The sequence below is a fragment of the Stegodyphus dumicola genome, chromosome 6 (assembly GCF_044657685.1).
Source record: "Stegodyphus dumicola isolate Sdum_Otavi_A_Nest chromosome 6, ASM4465768v1".
Classification (NCBI taxonomy): domain Eukaryota; kingdom Metazoa; phylum Arthropoda; class Arachnida; order Araneae; family Eresidae; genus Stegodyphus; species Stegodyphus dumicola.
In genome coordinates this window covers 172,035,438-172,051,889 of record NC_140773.1, presented here as the reverse complement: position 1 = coordinate 172,051,889, position 16,452 = coordinate 172,035,438, and the positions used below count along the sequence as shown (strand labels likewise).

The following is a 16,452-nucleotide window of genomic DNA, read 5'->3' as shown; positions in this document are numbered from 1 at the left end:
TTCTCAAAAGGGAACTTTTGACTGGCCGATCAACCTCCCTGCCTAATTCTGGGAGATTATCAGATTGAGCCCAGTCTGTATAGTAACTATTTTATGTGGTGAAACACGTAAATCACAGAGCAAAATAATTAAGTAAATGATAAGTAACATATGCAAGAATTAAAAACATGCTTAAAAATTATTAAAAAAAGAACATAAATGTTTATTGAATAAATTTACAGAAGAAAGAGGGAAAATCAAGTCTGACTAAAGTATAAATAAGAAGAATGATTTACTTGAGTCTCGGTAAGCACAACTTTTATAACAGGAAATATATATTCTAAATGGCATTACTCTTACTTAGCTTGAGCATAATAAAAACATTATTACAATTAATTACAACACCATTATGAATTCTAATGGTGAAAAATAAATCAAATTTCATCTAAATCTGTACATCAATCATCTACATCAAGACAACTAATAACTGTTGTGCTGAGACTTATCTCCCTTGTCTGACAGTAACATCAGAACAAGCCCATGGAATACCTTGTGGCAAGGAGCGCAAGATATGCTTGTCATTGGCAACAGCCTTGAGCACCTTACAGGTTACAGTGCGATTTAGCTCATTTCCGCCCCCCATTTTGATGGACAGCATCCCGAGGGGATGGGTCCGAGGGTCTTCCACCCCTCTCCCCTTCCATACAAGACTTTTGGCTCACTGCATACTTAGAGCGCCGCCATGCCACATTGACACTATACATTTACAAACATCCATGTCTTCTCTGGGATTCAAACCTGGGCCCTTCTACATGGCAGTGAGCAATGCTACACACTATACTGGTTGGGCAGTGAACTAATTATTACTACTAGTTATTATGTTAATAACTGGATATCCCTTTTGTGAATTTAATTTCAAGTTTTCTTGGTTTTAATTAAAATAGGTTGAAATTGCTTTAAATTCCAATTATTGGAATGATTTGTAACTGATTAAGTGAAATCTCAATGCTTAAAATTATGCAAAACAACAACCTTGTCTTGATTTTAATTGAAACTCTATCAATTTCGAGGGCAAATAGGTACAGGTCCCTTTCTGTTAAGATGGGAGGAAAAGAACATAAATTGACATAATCGATTTGATACAAGGCTATGGTACCTACAGTCCTGGGTTATAAAGCTGGTGGCATATTAGTAGCAATCAAAAACAGTGATATTCACATGCATTCTCTATTAGCAAATATCACCATTTAATATCTGACCAGAGCAACCAGTTCACAATACCAACTGGAAGTACATAACCTGGGAGGTCCAAAACAAGCACAGATGACAACAACAACAAAGTCGCCACAGATGTAACAGAATATGATAAATTATTGAAGCAAATAGGCGTAAAATAATATAAAATTAATAATCAAAGGATAATGAAAATGCAAATATCTGTTATTTTAATGCTGAATATTAGGAAAATGTTTTGAAAAATGTATAGTGTTTGAATGATTATGGCTTTTCAGAATTTTGACATGATTCATTTTGTTAACATTATTTGATTTTCCATTATATACCTGGCCAGTGGCAGATAGATTTTATCAAATCCCCGAGAAGGCAATAATGTAAATTGTCTGTTCCCTCACAAGAGGTAATGGTGACTGCCTATTTGGTGCCTTCATAATAAAATGACCACCACATCTGACCTTAGTAGTGGCAAAGGCTGAATCTGTTCCTTTAAAAAATAGCTGCACAGCCGGTATACTGGTTAGTGACCCTGACTGCCATAGCCATGGGTCTTGGTTTGAATCCCCCCCTTTTTTTTCCCATGTATCTCCACCTTCCAATTTTTTACTGGTATATTTTCATCTCTGTCATTACTGATTGTTTCTATATCACTAACTAATGTCATGTTGGTACTTTTCTATTAATAGGACCGGATCCAGAAATGTATGTATGTATGCATGTTATAAACTTGTGTGCTAAATTAAGAGAATTTGGAAATTATATCTAGTTTTACCAAAACTGTTGACTCAAAGGTACTAATTATGCCACCAAAGAATATGCAATTAGTCGAATATGTAAACATGTATGTGGGGTTTGTGAAGCTGTAATTTTGAAATGGATATAAGTGCATGAGAAGGTTTCAGCAATTTGTGTACTCATAGTCCTTCATGACATTTGCCGTGTTTTTCACAAGAATTGAGTAAATTTTATCCGGTAAAATGAATAGATAAGAACAAGTGGATAACAGAATGAGATGGAGAATTGTCAGTGGATTAGAAACAGGCTAATCACAAATGCAGGTGGCAACGGAGCTCAATAGAACTCCCAGTATCATATGAAATTAGTGGAAATAGTTTCAGGACACTGGACCCATATTGAGAAGAGCTAGACAATTCCGACCTGGATAAGATTCATTACGATAAGTGAGGATTGTTATTTGGCATTTTCAGCAGAGCAACACAAGACGTACATTTTCATGGCTCTCATTTCTACTGTATGTTGCCATTGAAACCAAAGTTTCACCGTCTACAGTTGTCCAAGACTTTGCAAGATATGGCTACATGCTAGGACACCCACTGCCTGCATCTCACTCGCTGCAGCACACAAGACATCGTGTTCATCATGGTGCAGACAACATGTGTCTTAGACCAGATTTCAGTAGAGTGCCATGTGTTTTAAAGATGAGTTAAGATTGATCTTGAATGTTGGTTCTCAGCATACCTGTCTGTATCTGGAGAGAGCCTAGGATATGATACTATCCTTCCCTCATCACGGAAAAGATTCATTATGGTTGTGCAGGTATAATGACTTGGCTTGGTATTGGGTTGGATGGCTACACACTCCTGCATGTGCTTGTAAAAGGTTCTCTGACTGCTATGAAGTATAGAGAGACCTTAGAACCCTATGTTTGGCTTTGGATTACAATTGGTCCTAGGTCCCTGTTAATGCATGATAATGCTTATTCACATAAGGCTCAGCTGGTCGACAATTACTTGAGAAGTGAGGATATTCGCCACATGGATTGGCCAGTTAGATCTCCTTACCCTAACTCTATACAGCATATCTGGGACACTTCGGAGGCCAATTTCATCTCGCCATCCCCTTCCGAGAACCATTCTGGTTGAAAACTGCCTTGCTACAGGAGTGGGACTGATTGCCACAGGAACTACTCAACTTCCTCCAGTCCAATATGACATCACACTACATAACCTGTCAGACTAGGAGAGGGGACCATACCCCATATTAAACTCATTTTCAGTTAGATATCACAATGTGGATTTTGAACATTCTTGCACCACGGGGCTTTAAAGAAAATCATGCATACATAAAATGACCTTTGAATACCCTTTCTTAAAAGGATGGATGTCTTCATCAAGAAGTTTTTTAGGAAAGATGGAATGTATCCATGTTACACATGGGGAAAATCACAAAAATGCTCATGCAACCAGCCCATTTCCTGGGACTCAAACCCCAGACGAAGCATTAGTATTCTGCAACTTTATCACTCAACAGATTCAGTTGAACTTTGGGAAGAAAGTAATTATTATTGTGGTAAGAAACACTTAGAGATAATTTAAGACTTACACAAAAAGAGAAAGGTACCTGATTTTACATATTGCCTTGCAGATAACTTCTTTCTTTACTACTAATAAACAAATAAAACAATAAAATTATTTTAGAAATTTTATGAAACACTCTTATGTACAAATAACAATATTTTGAATTTTCTTAAGCTAAAGACATTTCCACGAAGCAAAATATTATTCAAAACTTAGCACATGGATTATGTATAGCATAACTGACATGTTACCTCATTACATGGTTAAAGAGAAGGCCTATGCCATTCCTTTGAGTTACCCCTTGCTGATGAGATCCTTGTATGAGGGGTTAACAGGAGGTAGACATCCTTATGTTGCATCAGCTCTGACTTTGCCTGTTTAAAACTGCAGTTCATTCTGCTACGAAGCGATATTCTAGCAATGTGGTCATTGCAAATTAATTTTAATCACATGCATTTATTTTCTAGTCAAGCAGTGTCAAAGTCAAACTGGTGGCCCATGGACCACATGCAACCTTCGAATACATTTCCTGTAAATTAATTAGCATTATTATGACAAGAATTTTTTAAAAAAAAGTTTAAGATTTTAAGTCCAGTTTTATGTTATTTTCATTACAAAAACGAACATGAGTGAGCTTCAGAAAATCTAGAAATTGAGCTAATTAATTTACACTGTAATATAAATCTTATTCACAGATCTGAAGATAAAAATTTGATTAACTTTTATTAGCACTTGTCAAAAGATAAATATCTTCAGTTAATTTTTGTAATAAAAATACTTTGTTTTTGAGTACATTTACATGGGAGCATGTTTTTTTTTTTAGTTGAAAATTAAAAAGTCTATGAAAAGAACCAGACTGCCAATGAGTATCTACAATTTGTGATTATACTTCCTAGTAATTTCTCTCCAAGATTATAAACTTCATGAAGTGTTGTAGCTCAAAAGTTGTAGTAAAAAACAAAGAGGTTTACAATAATTTAGATAAAATTATTATTTTTTCTGTTTGCATCATTAAAAAAATTCTAATAAGTAAAAGAAAGAGAATGGATTGTCATTATTCATTCTCAAGTTTTGTCCCCCTTGGAAAGTTTTCATATAAATTTTTCAAATTAAAAGTAAGTTTTTTAATAGTTACTTCAATAGTTATATTACAATTAGTTGAATAAATGCTAATCTGAAAATTTTAATATCTAGCTCTGTTTGAATTCCAAATTCTGACCAACAGAAATTTCTTACAGATACTAACTTTTAGATTTCAGGCAAAATATAAGTATAAATTTTGATATTTTTCTTTGCATTATTTTTCTTTGTATGTTCTGACAAATATTTAGTAAAAAGTTTTTCAACTATAAACAAATTTTGTTTTTAAAAAAATCCCCCCCCGCACATTTTTTTTTTTTTTTTTTTTTAATAATTGCTGCTTCTCAGCTACTTTCAATTTGTGCATTGGCCCATGTGCAATGTAAATTTGAGATCACATTTGTAAAGGATTGTTTATGTCAGTGTTTCTCAAACTGTGGGGCATGCCCCCAAGATGCCACACTACAGATTGAAAATAAAACGATAATGATAAAATGCTATAGATTGATTTAAAAAAACTTTATTGAAATTTTATTTAACAATGACAAAGAAACATTCTAAGGATTAATGGCTAACATGAGCTTGTTGTAAGGTGTACAACTTCTCTAAATTTTGTTCCATGTTAGAGATGGTCACTCTGATTTCATTTTCTACTTGAAGTTTATTTCTGTATTTAGATTTTAAAGCAGCAAGTCCAGAAAATCCCACTTCACAAAGATAAGACATTGGAAAAGGCAACGGAGTTCTAAGCACTTTGGCTTTTAAAGTGGCGTAGCCGTTCAAAAGTTCAGTCTAGAAGTTTGTTAAAGATTTGTTAACAAACTTTGACTTTTGTAAGGTACTTGTTGAAACATCTATCAGTTCTTCTTCTTCTTGTAGTGATAGTCCGACAGGTCTGTTCTCAAATGGATTTAAAACCCAGCTCCAGTATGACAACTTGATATCATTTTTCGCAAAGAAGTATCATTTGAAATTCTCACTCAAATTTTCTAAATGGCTTTCCACGGTTTTTAGTATCTCAGCTTTGTGATTATCTTCCAATGAGGAATCTTTCACAAAATTGCATAACAAGGGAAACATTCAAAACTGTTTTCTTTCAATCTATTATGCCATAACTGCATTTTCTTACAAAAAGAGTCAATCTTTCGACTCAAATCAAATATATTTACGTCTTTTCCTTGCAGATGACGACTGAGTATATTAAGTTTTTCAAAAATATCTATTAAATGAGAAAGCTTCAAAAAAATAATCTCTCGTAGAAATCTGTTGAATGTTTGTGACCCTCCTTGCTAAAAAATATCGCTATTTTCCTTCTTAGTTCAAAAGACACGCTAAACCGCTTTACCATGTGACAACCATCTGGAGGAGGAATAAAATAGCAAAGCTTGATGCTCAGCTCCCATATCTTCACACAGAACAGAGAACATACTTGATTTTAGTGGCCTGGTTTTCATGAAGTTAACTACTTCAATAACTACTGTCAAAACTATGTTTAGTCCAGAACTTAGCAATTTTGTCCTTTCAAAATTTTGTCTTTTCTGTATTTAAAAAAAATACAAAATTTAGTATTTTTTAAAATTTTATGATATTTGATTCTTGCGATTTCAAAAATAAAATATTTGAGAAAAATATGAATAACATTTTAAGAAATTAAATGTAGGATGATCAAATTGTGTAAGGCAATAAGCACAATGACAAAACTGTTAAGCAATGTTTGCAAGTCATCCTAAATTAAAATGTTGGATGAACATCTCTTATTTATATATCTTTTCTGAAAGGAACACTGAAAGGCATGATAACTGTGCTTTATTTTCTTTTTTAACCCCTTAAATGCTGCGGGCGTATATATACACATTGCTCAGTCTATGCATTAACTTCGCCAGGTGTATATATACGCCCTTCCAAAATACTATCATTTGCTTTGTGCTGCTACCTGTAAAATTATTCGCAAAGCTTCGGAATGCAACACCACAATGGCCTTAACAAACTATGCAAAAGAGGATATTATTTCAGAGAAGTGTGGGGAGAAATTGGAGAGAGGGATGTCTCTAAAGCAGTGAAAGTAATGAGTGCGGGGTATTGGCTGGTGTTGTTTGAGTAAAAGGTTTTTTTTTTTTTTTCCTTAATTCTGTGTCCTCTGTTTTTTTTTTTTTACTTTTTGTAGGTTCCAGGAATAAAGAAAGATATAATGGATGTTTCAAACCCATTTATCTTTTTTGAATTATTTTTTGATGAACTGCTCGTGCTTCATATTGTTACTGAAACTAACCGTTTTGTAGACGATTATATGAACCAACACCTTGCAAATGAAAACTCAAGAACAAAATCATGGTATTCAACCAGTTCAGAAAGTAAATAGTATATGCTTTTTTAGGCATACTGATTTCACAAGATATAACACTAAAACCCGATATTACATTTTACTGATCTAAAAATGAATTGATCAAAACTCAGTTTTAGGGATCTTTTTTATTATAAAAACATCATTTTATTATACTTACATCTTTTTATTATACTTTTACCCAAAACATTAAATTTTGTACATTAATTTTTCTTTTATTCTTTATTTTCTGAAAGTAAACAGTTTTTAGAAAGTAAAAGTTACACTTATTTTCCCCCTGATACATCGCATAACTATGTGTGCCTGCGTGAAAACCGTGGCACTGGGAAATGAATCTTGTACGTTTTCCACGGCAGTTAAGGGGTTAATATACACAGTTTACAAATGCATTGTGGTCTGGATCACAAAGTATTCTTCCGAAAGAAACACAGAAACTCTTCTGTTTTGAGGGCCATAAAAAATTGCAGTGAAAATGTATGTGCAAAAGCTCCAAATCTAGCAAACGCACCCATTTAACAGCTCGCCCAATCTAGCATAAGCCCTGGTTTCAGATTGCGTAAGTTTATATAGTTCTATAGTTCTTAAGATGCCATTGAAATACTTGTTTAATTTTTAAATCCTTTTTTGATATCCTATGGATTTAACAATTTGGGAACTGCCCATGATGAAAAGTCGGCAGTAGAATTTTGGGTAATGTGCAGAATCACTCACTGCTTGACGCACTTTTAAGAATTGATCATACTCGGTATCCACGTGCACATCGACCTATTTTCACTTTAAAAAAAATCCCAGAATTGCACAAAAATGGCACTGCGCACCCCTTTGACTTTATCTATGTACACATCGACCTAAAATAGACCGACCATTTAAAAAGTAAAATAAAATTGACAAAAATCCAATTGTTTTTACCCTTGTAAAAAGCGGCAAACTAATAAGTGAGCGATTCTGCACTTCTGAATTTCGATTCTGAATATTTTGAAAGAAAAGGCATCATTCATTATAGAAAATTAGGTTTGAACAAGGAATGAGATGAAATTATGCTTTAGCGATAAGTCGGTAGCGAAATAGCGATGCAGGCATCCATTCAGTTATGTTTAGCAATTTTTATATAAATTATAATAATGATCTGAAATAGTTATTTACTCTTATGCTTCCATTCAGTCATGTTTAGCCTTTTTCATATAAATTATTATAAGAAAAAAGTATTATATGAAATTAAACTTTCATCTAAATTAAAACATCAATCTTAGATAGTTATTTACTATTATACTTCCCTTCTTGACACAATTATTATGGCTGCCGCAATTATTTTTGGCAGCAATGGCATCAACAATAGTTTGGCAATTTTTTACAGCCCTCGAAACCTAATAGTACCGAAACACAATTAAACTAAATAAAATAAAATTCTGGAAAATTTCTGTTAATAAATATATTTTAAATGTGCAGTTTGAATGAATGAATAGAAAATTTTAAAACAATTATCTGAAGAGACAATGCAACACGAACAGTTAAAATACAAGTCTAAAAATTACCTAAAATAATAACTAAAAAATATAGTAAAGAAAACTTTTTTTAAAAAATAAACAATGCACCTTTTATTTAAACTACGTAGTTTGAATGAGTAAATATAAATTTTTAAAACAGTTATTTGAAAGAAACCATGCAACTTAAAACAATTAAAATGAAATTCAAAAAAGAAAAAAATGATTTAAAATAAAAACAATTATAATTAAAAATATAATATAAAGAACATTATTTGAAAGAAAAAACGATGTGGCTTTTTTTCCACTCACACACAATATAAAAATATGTAAAAAAATTGGCATAAGTTGAAATATGTAAAAAAATTGGCATGTTATTTCAGATTTTTTGTCAAAATACCTATGTTATAATAATGCTATATACAGTCAAAAGTCGTTAATTCGGACACCCATAATCCGGAATGATCTATAATCCGGACCTCAAAGCTAAAATCTTTCTGCGCTTGCGCCGCATTAACGCATGCGCATAGGCGTTTTACTCGTGCACGCAAGACATTTACGACTGCGCATATGCGTCTGCGCAAGTGCAGAATATGTTTTCGCGTGCACGTTTAATATATAACGGATGGTATCAGCTAAAATGATCTATTTCAGTTAATGTTGATGATTGTGTTGTTCCTTAATCTTCGAATTGGATAGGGCTTATTATTTTTTGCAGACTGTAAAAGCAATTTTCTAAAAGTAAGCTTGAACTTTCGATTATGTCAAATAGAATTTCCGATGCTAGAGCTCCCAAAGGATCTAGAAAATGAAAGTATGTTTCGATGTCCATCAAACAAAAAACGAATTGCTACAAAAAATGGATAAAGGCATATTCTTTGTTTATCTAACCGTTCCGAAATCTGTTTATCAATTTCATGCTGCTCTGAGCGGGGGGGGGGGGGGGACGTCGCGTCGCGCAATGAACTGGAAGTTGATTTGTCAACACTATCGTTATCTTCAGGGCAGATGTTTTTATTTTATTCGGCTTATAATTCCTTACTAAATGTAGTATTTAATTTCGATGTACTCCGTCTTTGATATGATTTAAATCAAATTCCTCGTCATCATAAATATCACGAATACAAATCAAATAGTTTTCTGGTTGCAATTTTCTAATTTCGGCTATGCGTAAGGTATGCTTTACGCATCCGCGCGTTGAAAGAAATGTTTAATAAAGTAAACAAATAAATATTAGGCTTCTTTTTTGGTAAATTTTGATACCCTTTAGATCATAATTGCTCATTATTTTATAAATTACGGTTTCATATTTTTAATTTTATAATTTCTGCATGCCATCTTACCAGATTTAAACTGATGATCTATAATCCGGAAAAATCGATAATTCGGAATCGAAGTCCCGACGAGTCCGGATTAAAGACTTTTGACTGTATAAATCTAATATATATCGTAAGTCGCACATTCGAGACATGAAAAATGCAGTTTGAATTTCATCAATAACTGTTCCCCCCCTTTTTTTAATGCAGTGTACACTGCTTGTTTTGTGGCTTAGATGGTAGAATGGCTGAATGTTGTAAGATTAATTTGAATTTCTGTACAATTTGCAATAAAAGGGGAAAAGTGTATTAATTGACTGGTGTGTAAATGAAGGTTTATCTAGTAGTGTCCTGTTTGTAGGAAGAAAATGCATATGGTGAACGTCAGAGGATATCGCCCCTAGGGAGGATATTTTTTACTCTTGTTATTGTGAATTTATGTGGTGTCGGCAATATACAGATTCTAAGTTCAGATAATTTTAGGAAGTTTTTGGATGCTGTTAAGGAATTTTGTTTGACTGAAAAACAGAAATTTCTGAATAAGTTAAATAGATATTTCCTTTGTGTAGCGCTAAGATGAATTTCCTTTTCTATTTTATTTGATTGCTTGATTTAAAATGTCATTTATTAAGATTATATATTTTTTGTTGGTTGTTCCTTTGACTTTGAATATAGATCGATGCATACACGGACAAAGTCAAGGAAGTGCACAATGCCAAGTTTGTGCAATTCTCTGATGTTTTTTGAATTGAAAATAGGTCGATGTGTACATGGATACTGAGTTTGTGCAATTCTTTAATGCTAAATCCTGCATTAACTATTAATATGACAAATTTTTGAAAACCTATTTATTTGCATAAAGAATAAACATATTCAAAAATTTATGGCACTATCTTATAATTAATAGAAGGAACACACTTTTGAAAATTCAAAATAGTTTTTATTAATCCAATTTATCACATTTTCTTTAAATTTGACTTGTTATTTTGTCTTTGTGTAGTGGTGATTTTGTTCGCTGCTACAAAAAGACAAAATAACAAGTCAAAGAATTGCACAAACTCGGTATCCATGTAACAGCCAAACATTGCAAATTTTTGCCAAGGGGCACCCGTAAATATATTTTTACCAAAATAGCTTATGTTCATAACTAATTGATTGTAAAGTAATGCAAATTGAATTTTAAATATCTTCAAATCTCATTTGTAAAGTGATTCTTTTCTTAGAGATTTATTTGTTTACATCAGTTAATAGACAGACATTTCCTGTCAATATATTTTCTTGCCAAATATACAGCTCTTGCCTTTAGGTTAGTTTAATCAAATATGAAAAGCCCTGTCTATAATTGAGAAAAAACACTTTAATAGAATAAAAATAGTATCTACCAAATACTTATGTTCTGGAGAAAAATGGGATTTTTGCATAACACTGCCAACAACTAGGTTAAATTTGTTAAATGCTTAACTATTAAATTTGGGTCCCTTTCATATTGAAAGGGACCCAAATTTGTTTCCCTCAAACATTGAAAATGACCATGTGTAGGAATTTCTCTTGGAATGGTTTATCTTCCTCCAAGACAAGTAGAATGCTACAGTGCTAACAATAACCTACTTAAGTAAAGTGACAATGTCTTTCTTGGGCGCTTTCACCACTGTATGCAGTTCACCCATGGGACATAATTTCAACTTCAGGCATAAACACCTTAACACTGACAGCAAACAAAGGAAAAAAGATGTGCATTAAAATAACAGAACTACTTTTAGTCACTTCAAAAGAATGACTGGCATGTCATTTAACAACTCCTGAAAGCAATGCACTAGATAGAAAATGATTCAGGAGTTCGGGCGCCTTGTCAATGTCTAAAACAGTTGGACGTTTTGGGCGACTTCGATGCGAAAGAGTTAATAAGACAATAAACATTAGTGTTAAGGAACATGCATGAACTTAATTAATACACTATAATTTAATATGTTCATTATAATGTAGGTCTTTTGTGGCAACAGTGATGTTTTGTTTTACATATGCTTTGAGTATGATAATGCACGTGATGTTTTCTGTTTTTTTTTTATATGTTTAGAATGCTAAAAAAATAGGCTCGTTGTTAATTAAAAAGGTTTTCTCTGCAAAATATATTTCCATTCATCCGAAGTTATAAAAATCAGTTAAGAAATAGATTAATTTCAAACAACTGGTGTCCGTGGCAAGACGGAATGGCTATTTGAAGAAAACAAAACATCGATTTCATATTGGAATTTATCAAGCGAGTTTATGATTTATTTGATTATATCCTTGGACATATTGAATTTAAAATGATGGAAATTTTATTATGAAAGCATAAGCCTCTAAGGCAATCAAACGATTGCCGATTGATTACTGCCGATGCTTTAAATGTGGAAATTCTAAAGCCTGACATGGAGATTAATCAACTCTTAAGTATTGAGCTCATAATTAGAAGGTAAATCTAACAGATTAGATGAAGTTCAATCACAAATTTCTGAACTTTTGTTGGAAAGTGGAAACGAAAGTGAATATTTGGCTGATTTTGACATGAATGAAACATACTGTGATAAATATATCAGTTTAAGAACAAAAGTAGAAAATGAATTCTACTCCTGTAATTAAACCTGGAACTTTAGAAAATTCCATGAAGAGGAACTTTAAATGACCAAAGTTGGAGCTTCATAAATTTAATGGGGAGATCCGAAATTGGTTAGGATTTTGGGGACAGTTTAAGAAGATCGATGAAGACGTAAACACAGATGACGATGATAAATTTCAACACCTATTACAGGCAACTGTTGTTGGATTCCCACCGAGAGAGCTCGCAGATAGTTAGTTATCCTCCCTCAGGTGCGAATTATAAAGAAGCTATCAAGCAGCTAAAATCTCGACTTGTATGCGATGAATTACTGGCAGAAATCTATGTTCATGAATTATTAATGTTGGTTTTGGCTCAAGCTGGCAAAGAAGGAAATATGACTCTATTCAACTTATATGATAAGTTAGAGATGCAACTCAGAGCTTTGTAGACGTTGGGGGTAAAGAGTGAGATTTATGCAGCTATGCTGTATCTCCTTGTAGTCTTCACTACCTGAAGAAATTCTCAGGGCATGGGAGCAATCTTGCCAGTGTAAGGAAAGTGTTGCACACTGAAAGTTTCAAAAATTTATTGCATTTTCTCTGAATTGAAGTTGAAAGTGAAGAGCATCTTCAGTTGGCCCGTAAAAGTTTTTCTGCTTCAAAGTTGACTCAGATCCAGCCACAGCAGCTTGTATTTATGCAGGAGATTCAAAGAAAAAACAGCTTAATTTTTCTGTTTGGTGTGACAAGAACATAATTCCTATGAGTGCATTAAGCTGCACAGCCTTTCATTGGAAGAAAAGAAAAATTCACTAAGGAAGAAGAAAGCTTGTTTTAACTGCCTAAAAATGGGCATGTTGCTGAAAAGTGTAAAAGTTATGTAAAATGCCTATTTTGCAACAAACGTCATGTAACGATGATGTGCAGAGAACTAAAAGGTTCTAGGAATTCCAAAAAGGAAGCACCTAAAGTAGCTAAGGAAACGAGTGAGATTTTATTATCTAACCAAAAACTGCCAACAACTTTTCTTCAAACTACTATGGTGAAGATTGTCCATAATGGAAAAACAGAACTTATGAGAACACTTTTTGACAGTGGGTCACAAAGATCTTACTTACGGAAAGAGATAATAGAGACTAGATTTAGTCCCATTAGATCAAGACACTTTGAGCCACAATCTGTTTGGCAGATTTGAAACTGAATTTCAGATCCATGGTATTTTTTATATCGAAATACAAGGTATGGAAAATAAATTCAAATACAAATTACCAGTTTTAAATAAAGACAAAATTTGTGGATACATTCCTAGGGTGAAACTCAAACATACTCAAACCACTAGGGTTGGTACACAAGTAAAAGTTTCTCATCGACTGAATTTCTGAAGAATGGATGTTACGGAACATGCACAAACTCAATTAATACACTATAATTTAATATGTTCATTATAATGTAGATCTTTTGTGGGAACAGTGATGTTTTGTTTTACCTATGATTTGAGTGTGATAATGCACGCAATGTTTATATATATATATTTAGAATGCTAAAAAAATAGATTTGTTGTTAAATAAAAAGGTTTTCTCTGTGAAATATATTTCTATCTGTCTGAAGTTATTAAAATAAGTTAAGAAATTGATTATTTTCAAACAATTAGAATAATGTACCATATAAAGGTAACAGTACCTTTATGAGGGCATATATCAATGTAAATCACTAATTCTCATTACTTTTCTCCTGTTTAAATCACCAACATTATTACCTCTGCTGATTAGCTTTAGATCAGCAGAATTTTAATTTGTTTTTCAAATTATTTTGATAAGGGTAGAGAAAGTAATTAAATCACTACTCTTATATTAAATCACTTTATATGAACAACAATGCATACACTATATACATTAAATTTAATTTTAGAATGACAGGATAAATCTGCATTAAGAAAAATAAAAAAACCACATAGTATTTGAAAATTTTACCTTTGTCAGAACAATCATAATTTTGCTCTCCATTTAAGAGAGTATCATTACTATCATTATGTGCACTAGATGGAGTAAGTGGAGGCTTTAATTTTAGACTCACAGGTGAATTTTCTCTCTCAAGTAATGGAGAATATGAAGGGCCAGGAAGTATAGTTTGTGGTATTACAGAATCATTACCAGTGCAACTGTTCGATGCATCTGATTCTTGATCATGATTAAATGAAAAATGCAATTCATCTTCTTGATCGGAGCTCAATAAGTTAACGTCAACATTGCTGTTTTGGGCAGAAGAGTCCTGATTGAAAATTTTATCCACTAATTCAAAATGTTTCATAGGTTTCTTGGGAGCGATATTGTGTTCAAAGCAGTATTTTGATAACTGATACTCTTTTCGAAGTCTTTTGATTTTTTCTCGACACTGATAAGCAGTTCGTCTGAAACCAACGTCAGATAGTTCTCGAGCAATGCGTTCATAAACACCTATATTTCTTTTAGATCCATTCAATTCCTGCTGCACGTCTTCTTTAGAAAATATATCAATAAGAGCAACTGTCTCATCATCCATCCAAGTGAATCCGCGATCTACAGACATTTTTGTGTATCCTCTACAGCAATCATAAGATCATACTCAAGAAAGAGATGACAAAATAAACAGATGTCTTATTTTGTATCCGCGAAGTCTTTCTGCACGCAGGGCGAAAAATCAAGCTTAGGTGCGAAGAAAATGTAAATAAGGAGGTTAGAATAGAAGGAGGGAATAAGGCTCCTCTAGACCTCTATTACTCGAAAATAACTATCTATTTCCGATATTGTTCGGAAAACAGCCTTGGTTGCGCCAACTTGATTCCTTTAACGATATGGGCAACATTTCAAACAAGCGTCTAGCCCCTCAGATGCTAGTTTCCACGGGCGGCTAAAACCCGCCGGGAACTGAAGAAATTCAACCAATGAGAATAAGCTACCGCAGGAGACTGTTTTTGGCGACCAATTTTTATGCCAGCAATTGAAGTGTTTGTTTTGGATTTATTTTCCGCTCATATTCCTCTTTTCGTATCTTTTGATTACGTCTTTTTCGCATCAATTTATAATAGTTTTCTAACTTTTATTGCTATAAAAGACAATGTAGTGAATACGGAAAATTCGGTGGATTATCACGTGAAATGTGAAATAAAATTTCTAGCCTGTTCCCGCAAAAAAAGGTGTACGGTGTTGTATCGCAAAAGTTTTATGCTAAATTGTACATTTCACTTTATTTTGTGGCACTGAAAATTACAGAAAGAATTTATTTTTTGATCATCATGAAAAAAAATGCACATGGAAAAGGCTTATTAATTTGGCCTGTGCAGAAGATGTGTTGCTTTTTTCTTTCTTAATATATATATATATATATATATATATATATAAAGTATTTATTAGGTACTCAAATTTAGCCAACAAAGCCACATGCAGAACATATATATATATATATGTATTAGAAGATTCCTAAATAATAATAAATAATTTGATTGAACTTTTTCTAAAATGCATTACGTTTTTGTGTGATATTTGATTTTTAAGAAATGTAGCATATTGAATAAATTGATAGTAAAAATCTCAAATGTACTGTATTTTTGAAAAGGTTAATATGAAATTTTATTAAATTGTTTTGTTTATCTAATAAAATCTGGAATTCTTTCCCAATTTCAAAAGAAGGATGTGTGAAGGATTAATGTGTGTAACAAATAGATTTTTAGAAAAATTGTCATTAGCATAACATGAGGAGTGTAAAATGGGAAGATCTTTATAATGTAATATAATGCAGTTGATAATCATCTGAAAAAGAGCCCATGAATGGTAAGACTGCTGAACACTGATAGTTAGGTTTATATCCTAACTATATATTTGGACACCTTTTGCTTAGCTTATCTGGTCTGATGATCTGTATAAAATGGTAAAAGAAAAACAAAGTATTTGTACCCAATATTAAGTCTGATCTGCAAACAAGATTACTGTGGCTGCGGAAACCGACATGCCAGTGAAATATATGTGTCATGTAGATATTACACAAAATACATCAGCTAGAGTACTCTTATCAAGCAGTATGGGGACAGGTACCATATAACTAAATATGTACATATCAAACATTTGTAATTATGTATTTTAAAGTTATAGGCT

General features: G+C 32.7%; 1 protein-coding gene across 1 annotated transcript in view; it reads right to left on the bottom strand.

The window, feature by feature from the left end:
* Positions 1–15,019, bottom strand: part of LOC118179973 (uncharacterized) — a 39,629-nt gene extending 24,610 nt beyond the window's left edge. Inside the window, exon 1 of the mRNA XM_035349131.2 lies at positions 14,296–15,019. Within this exon, the coding sequence (XP_035205022.2) occupies positions 14,296–14,890 (595 nt within the window). The 5' untranslated portion in view covers positions 14,891–15,019. The remainder of the gene's footprint in view (positions 1–14,295) is intronic.
* Between the last annotated feature and the right edge of the window lie 1,433 nt (positions 15,020–16,452).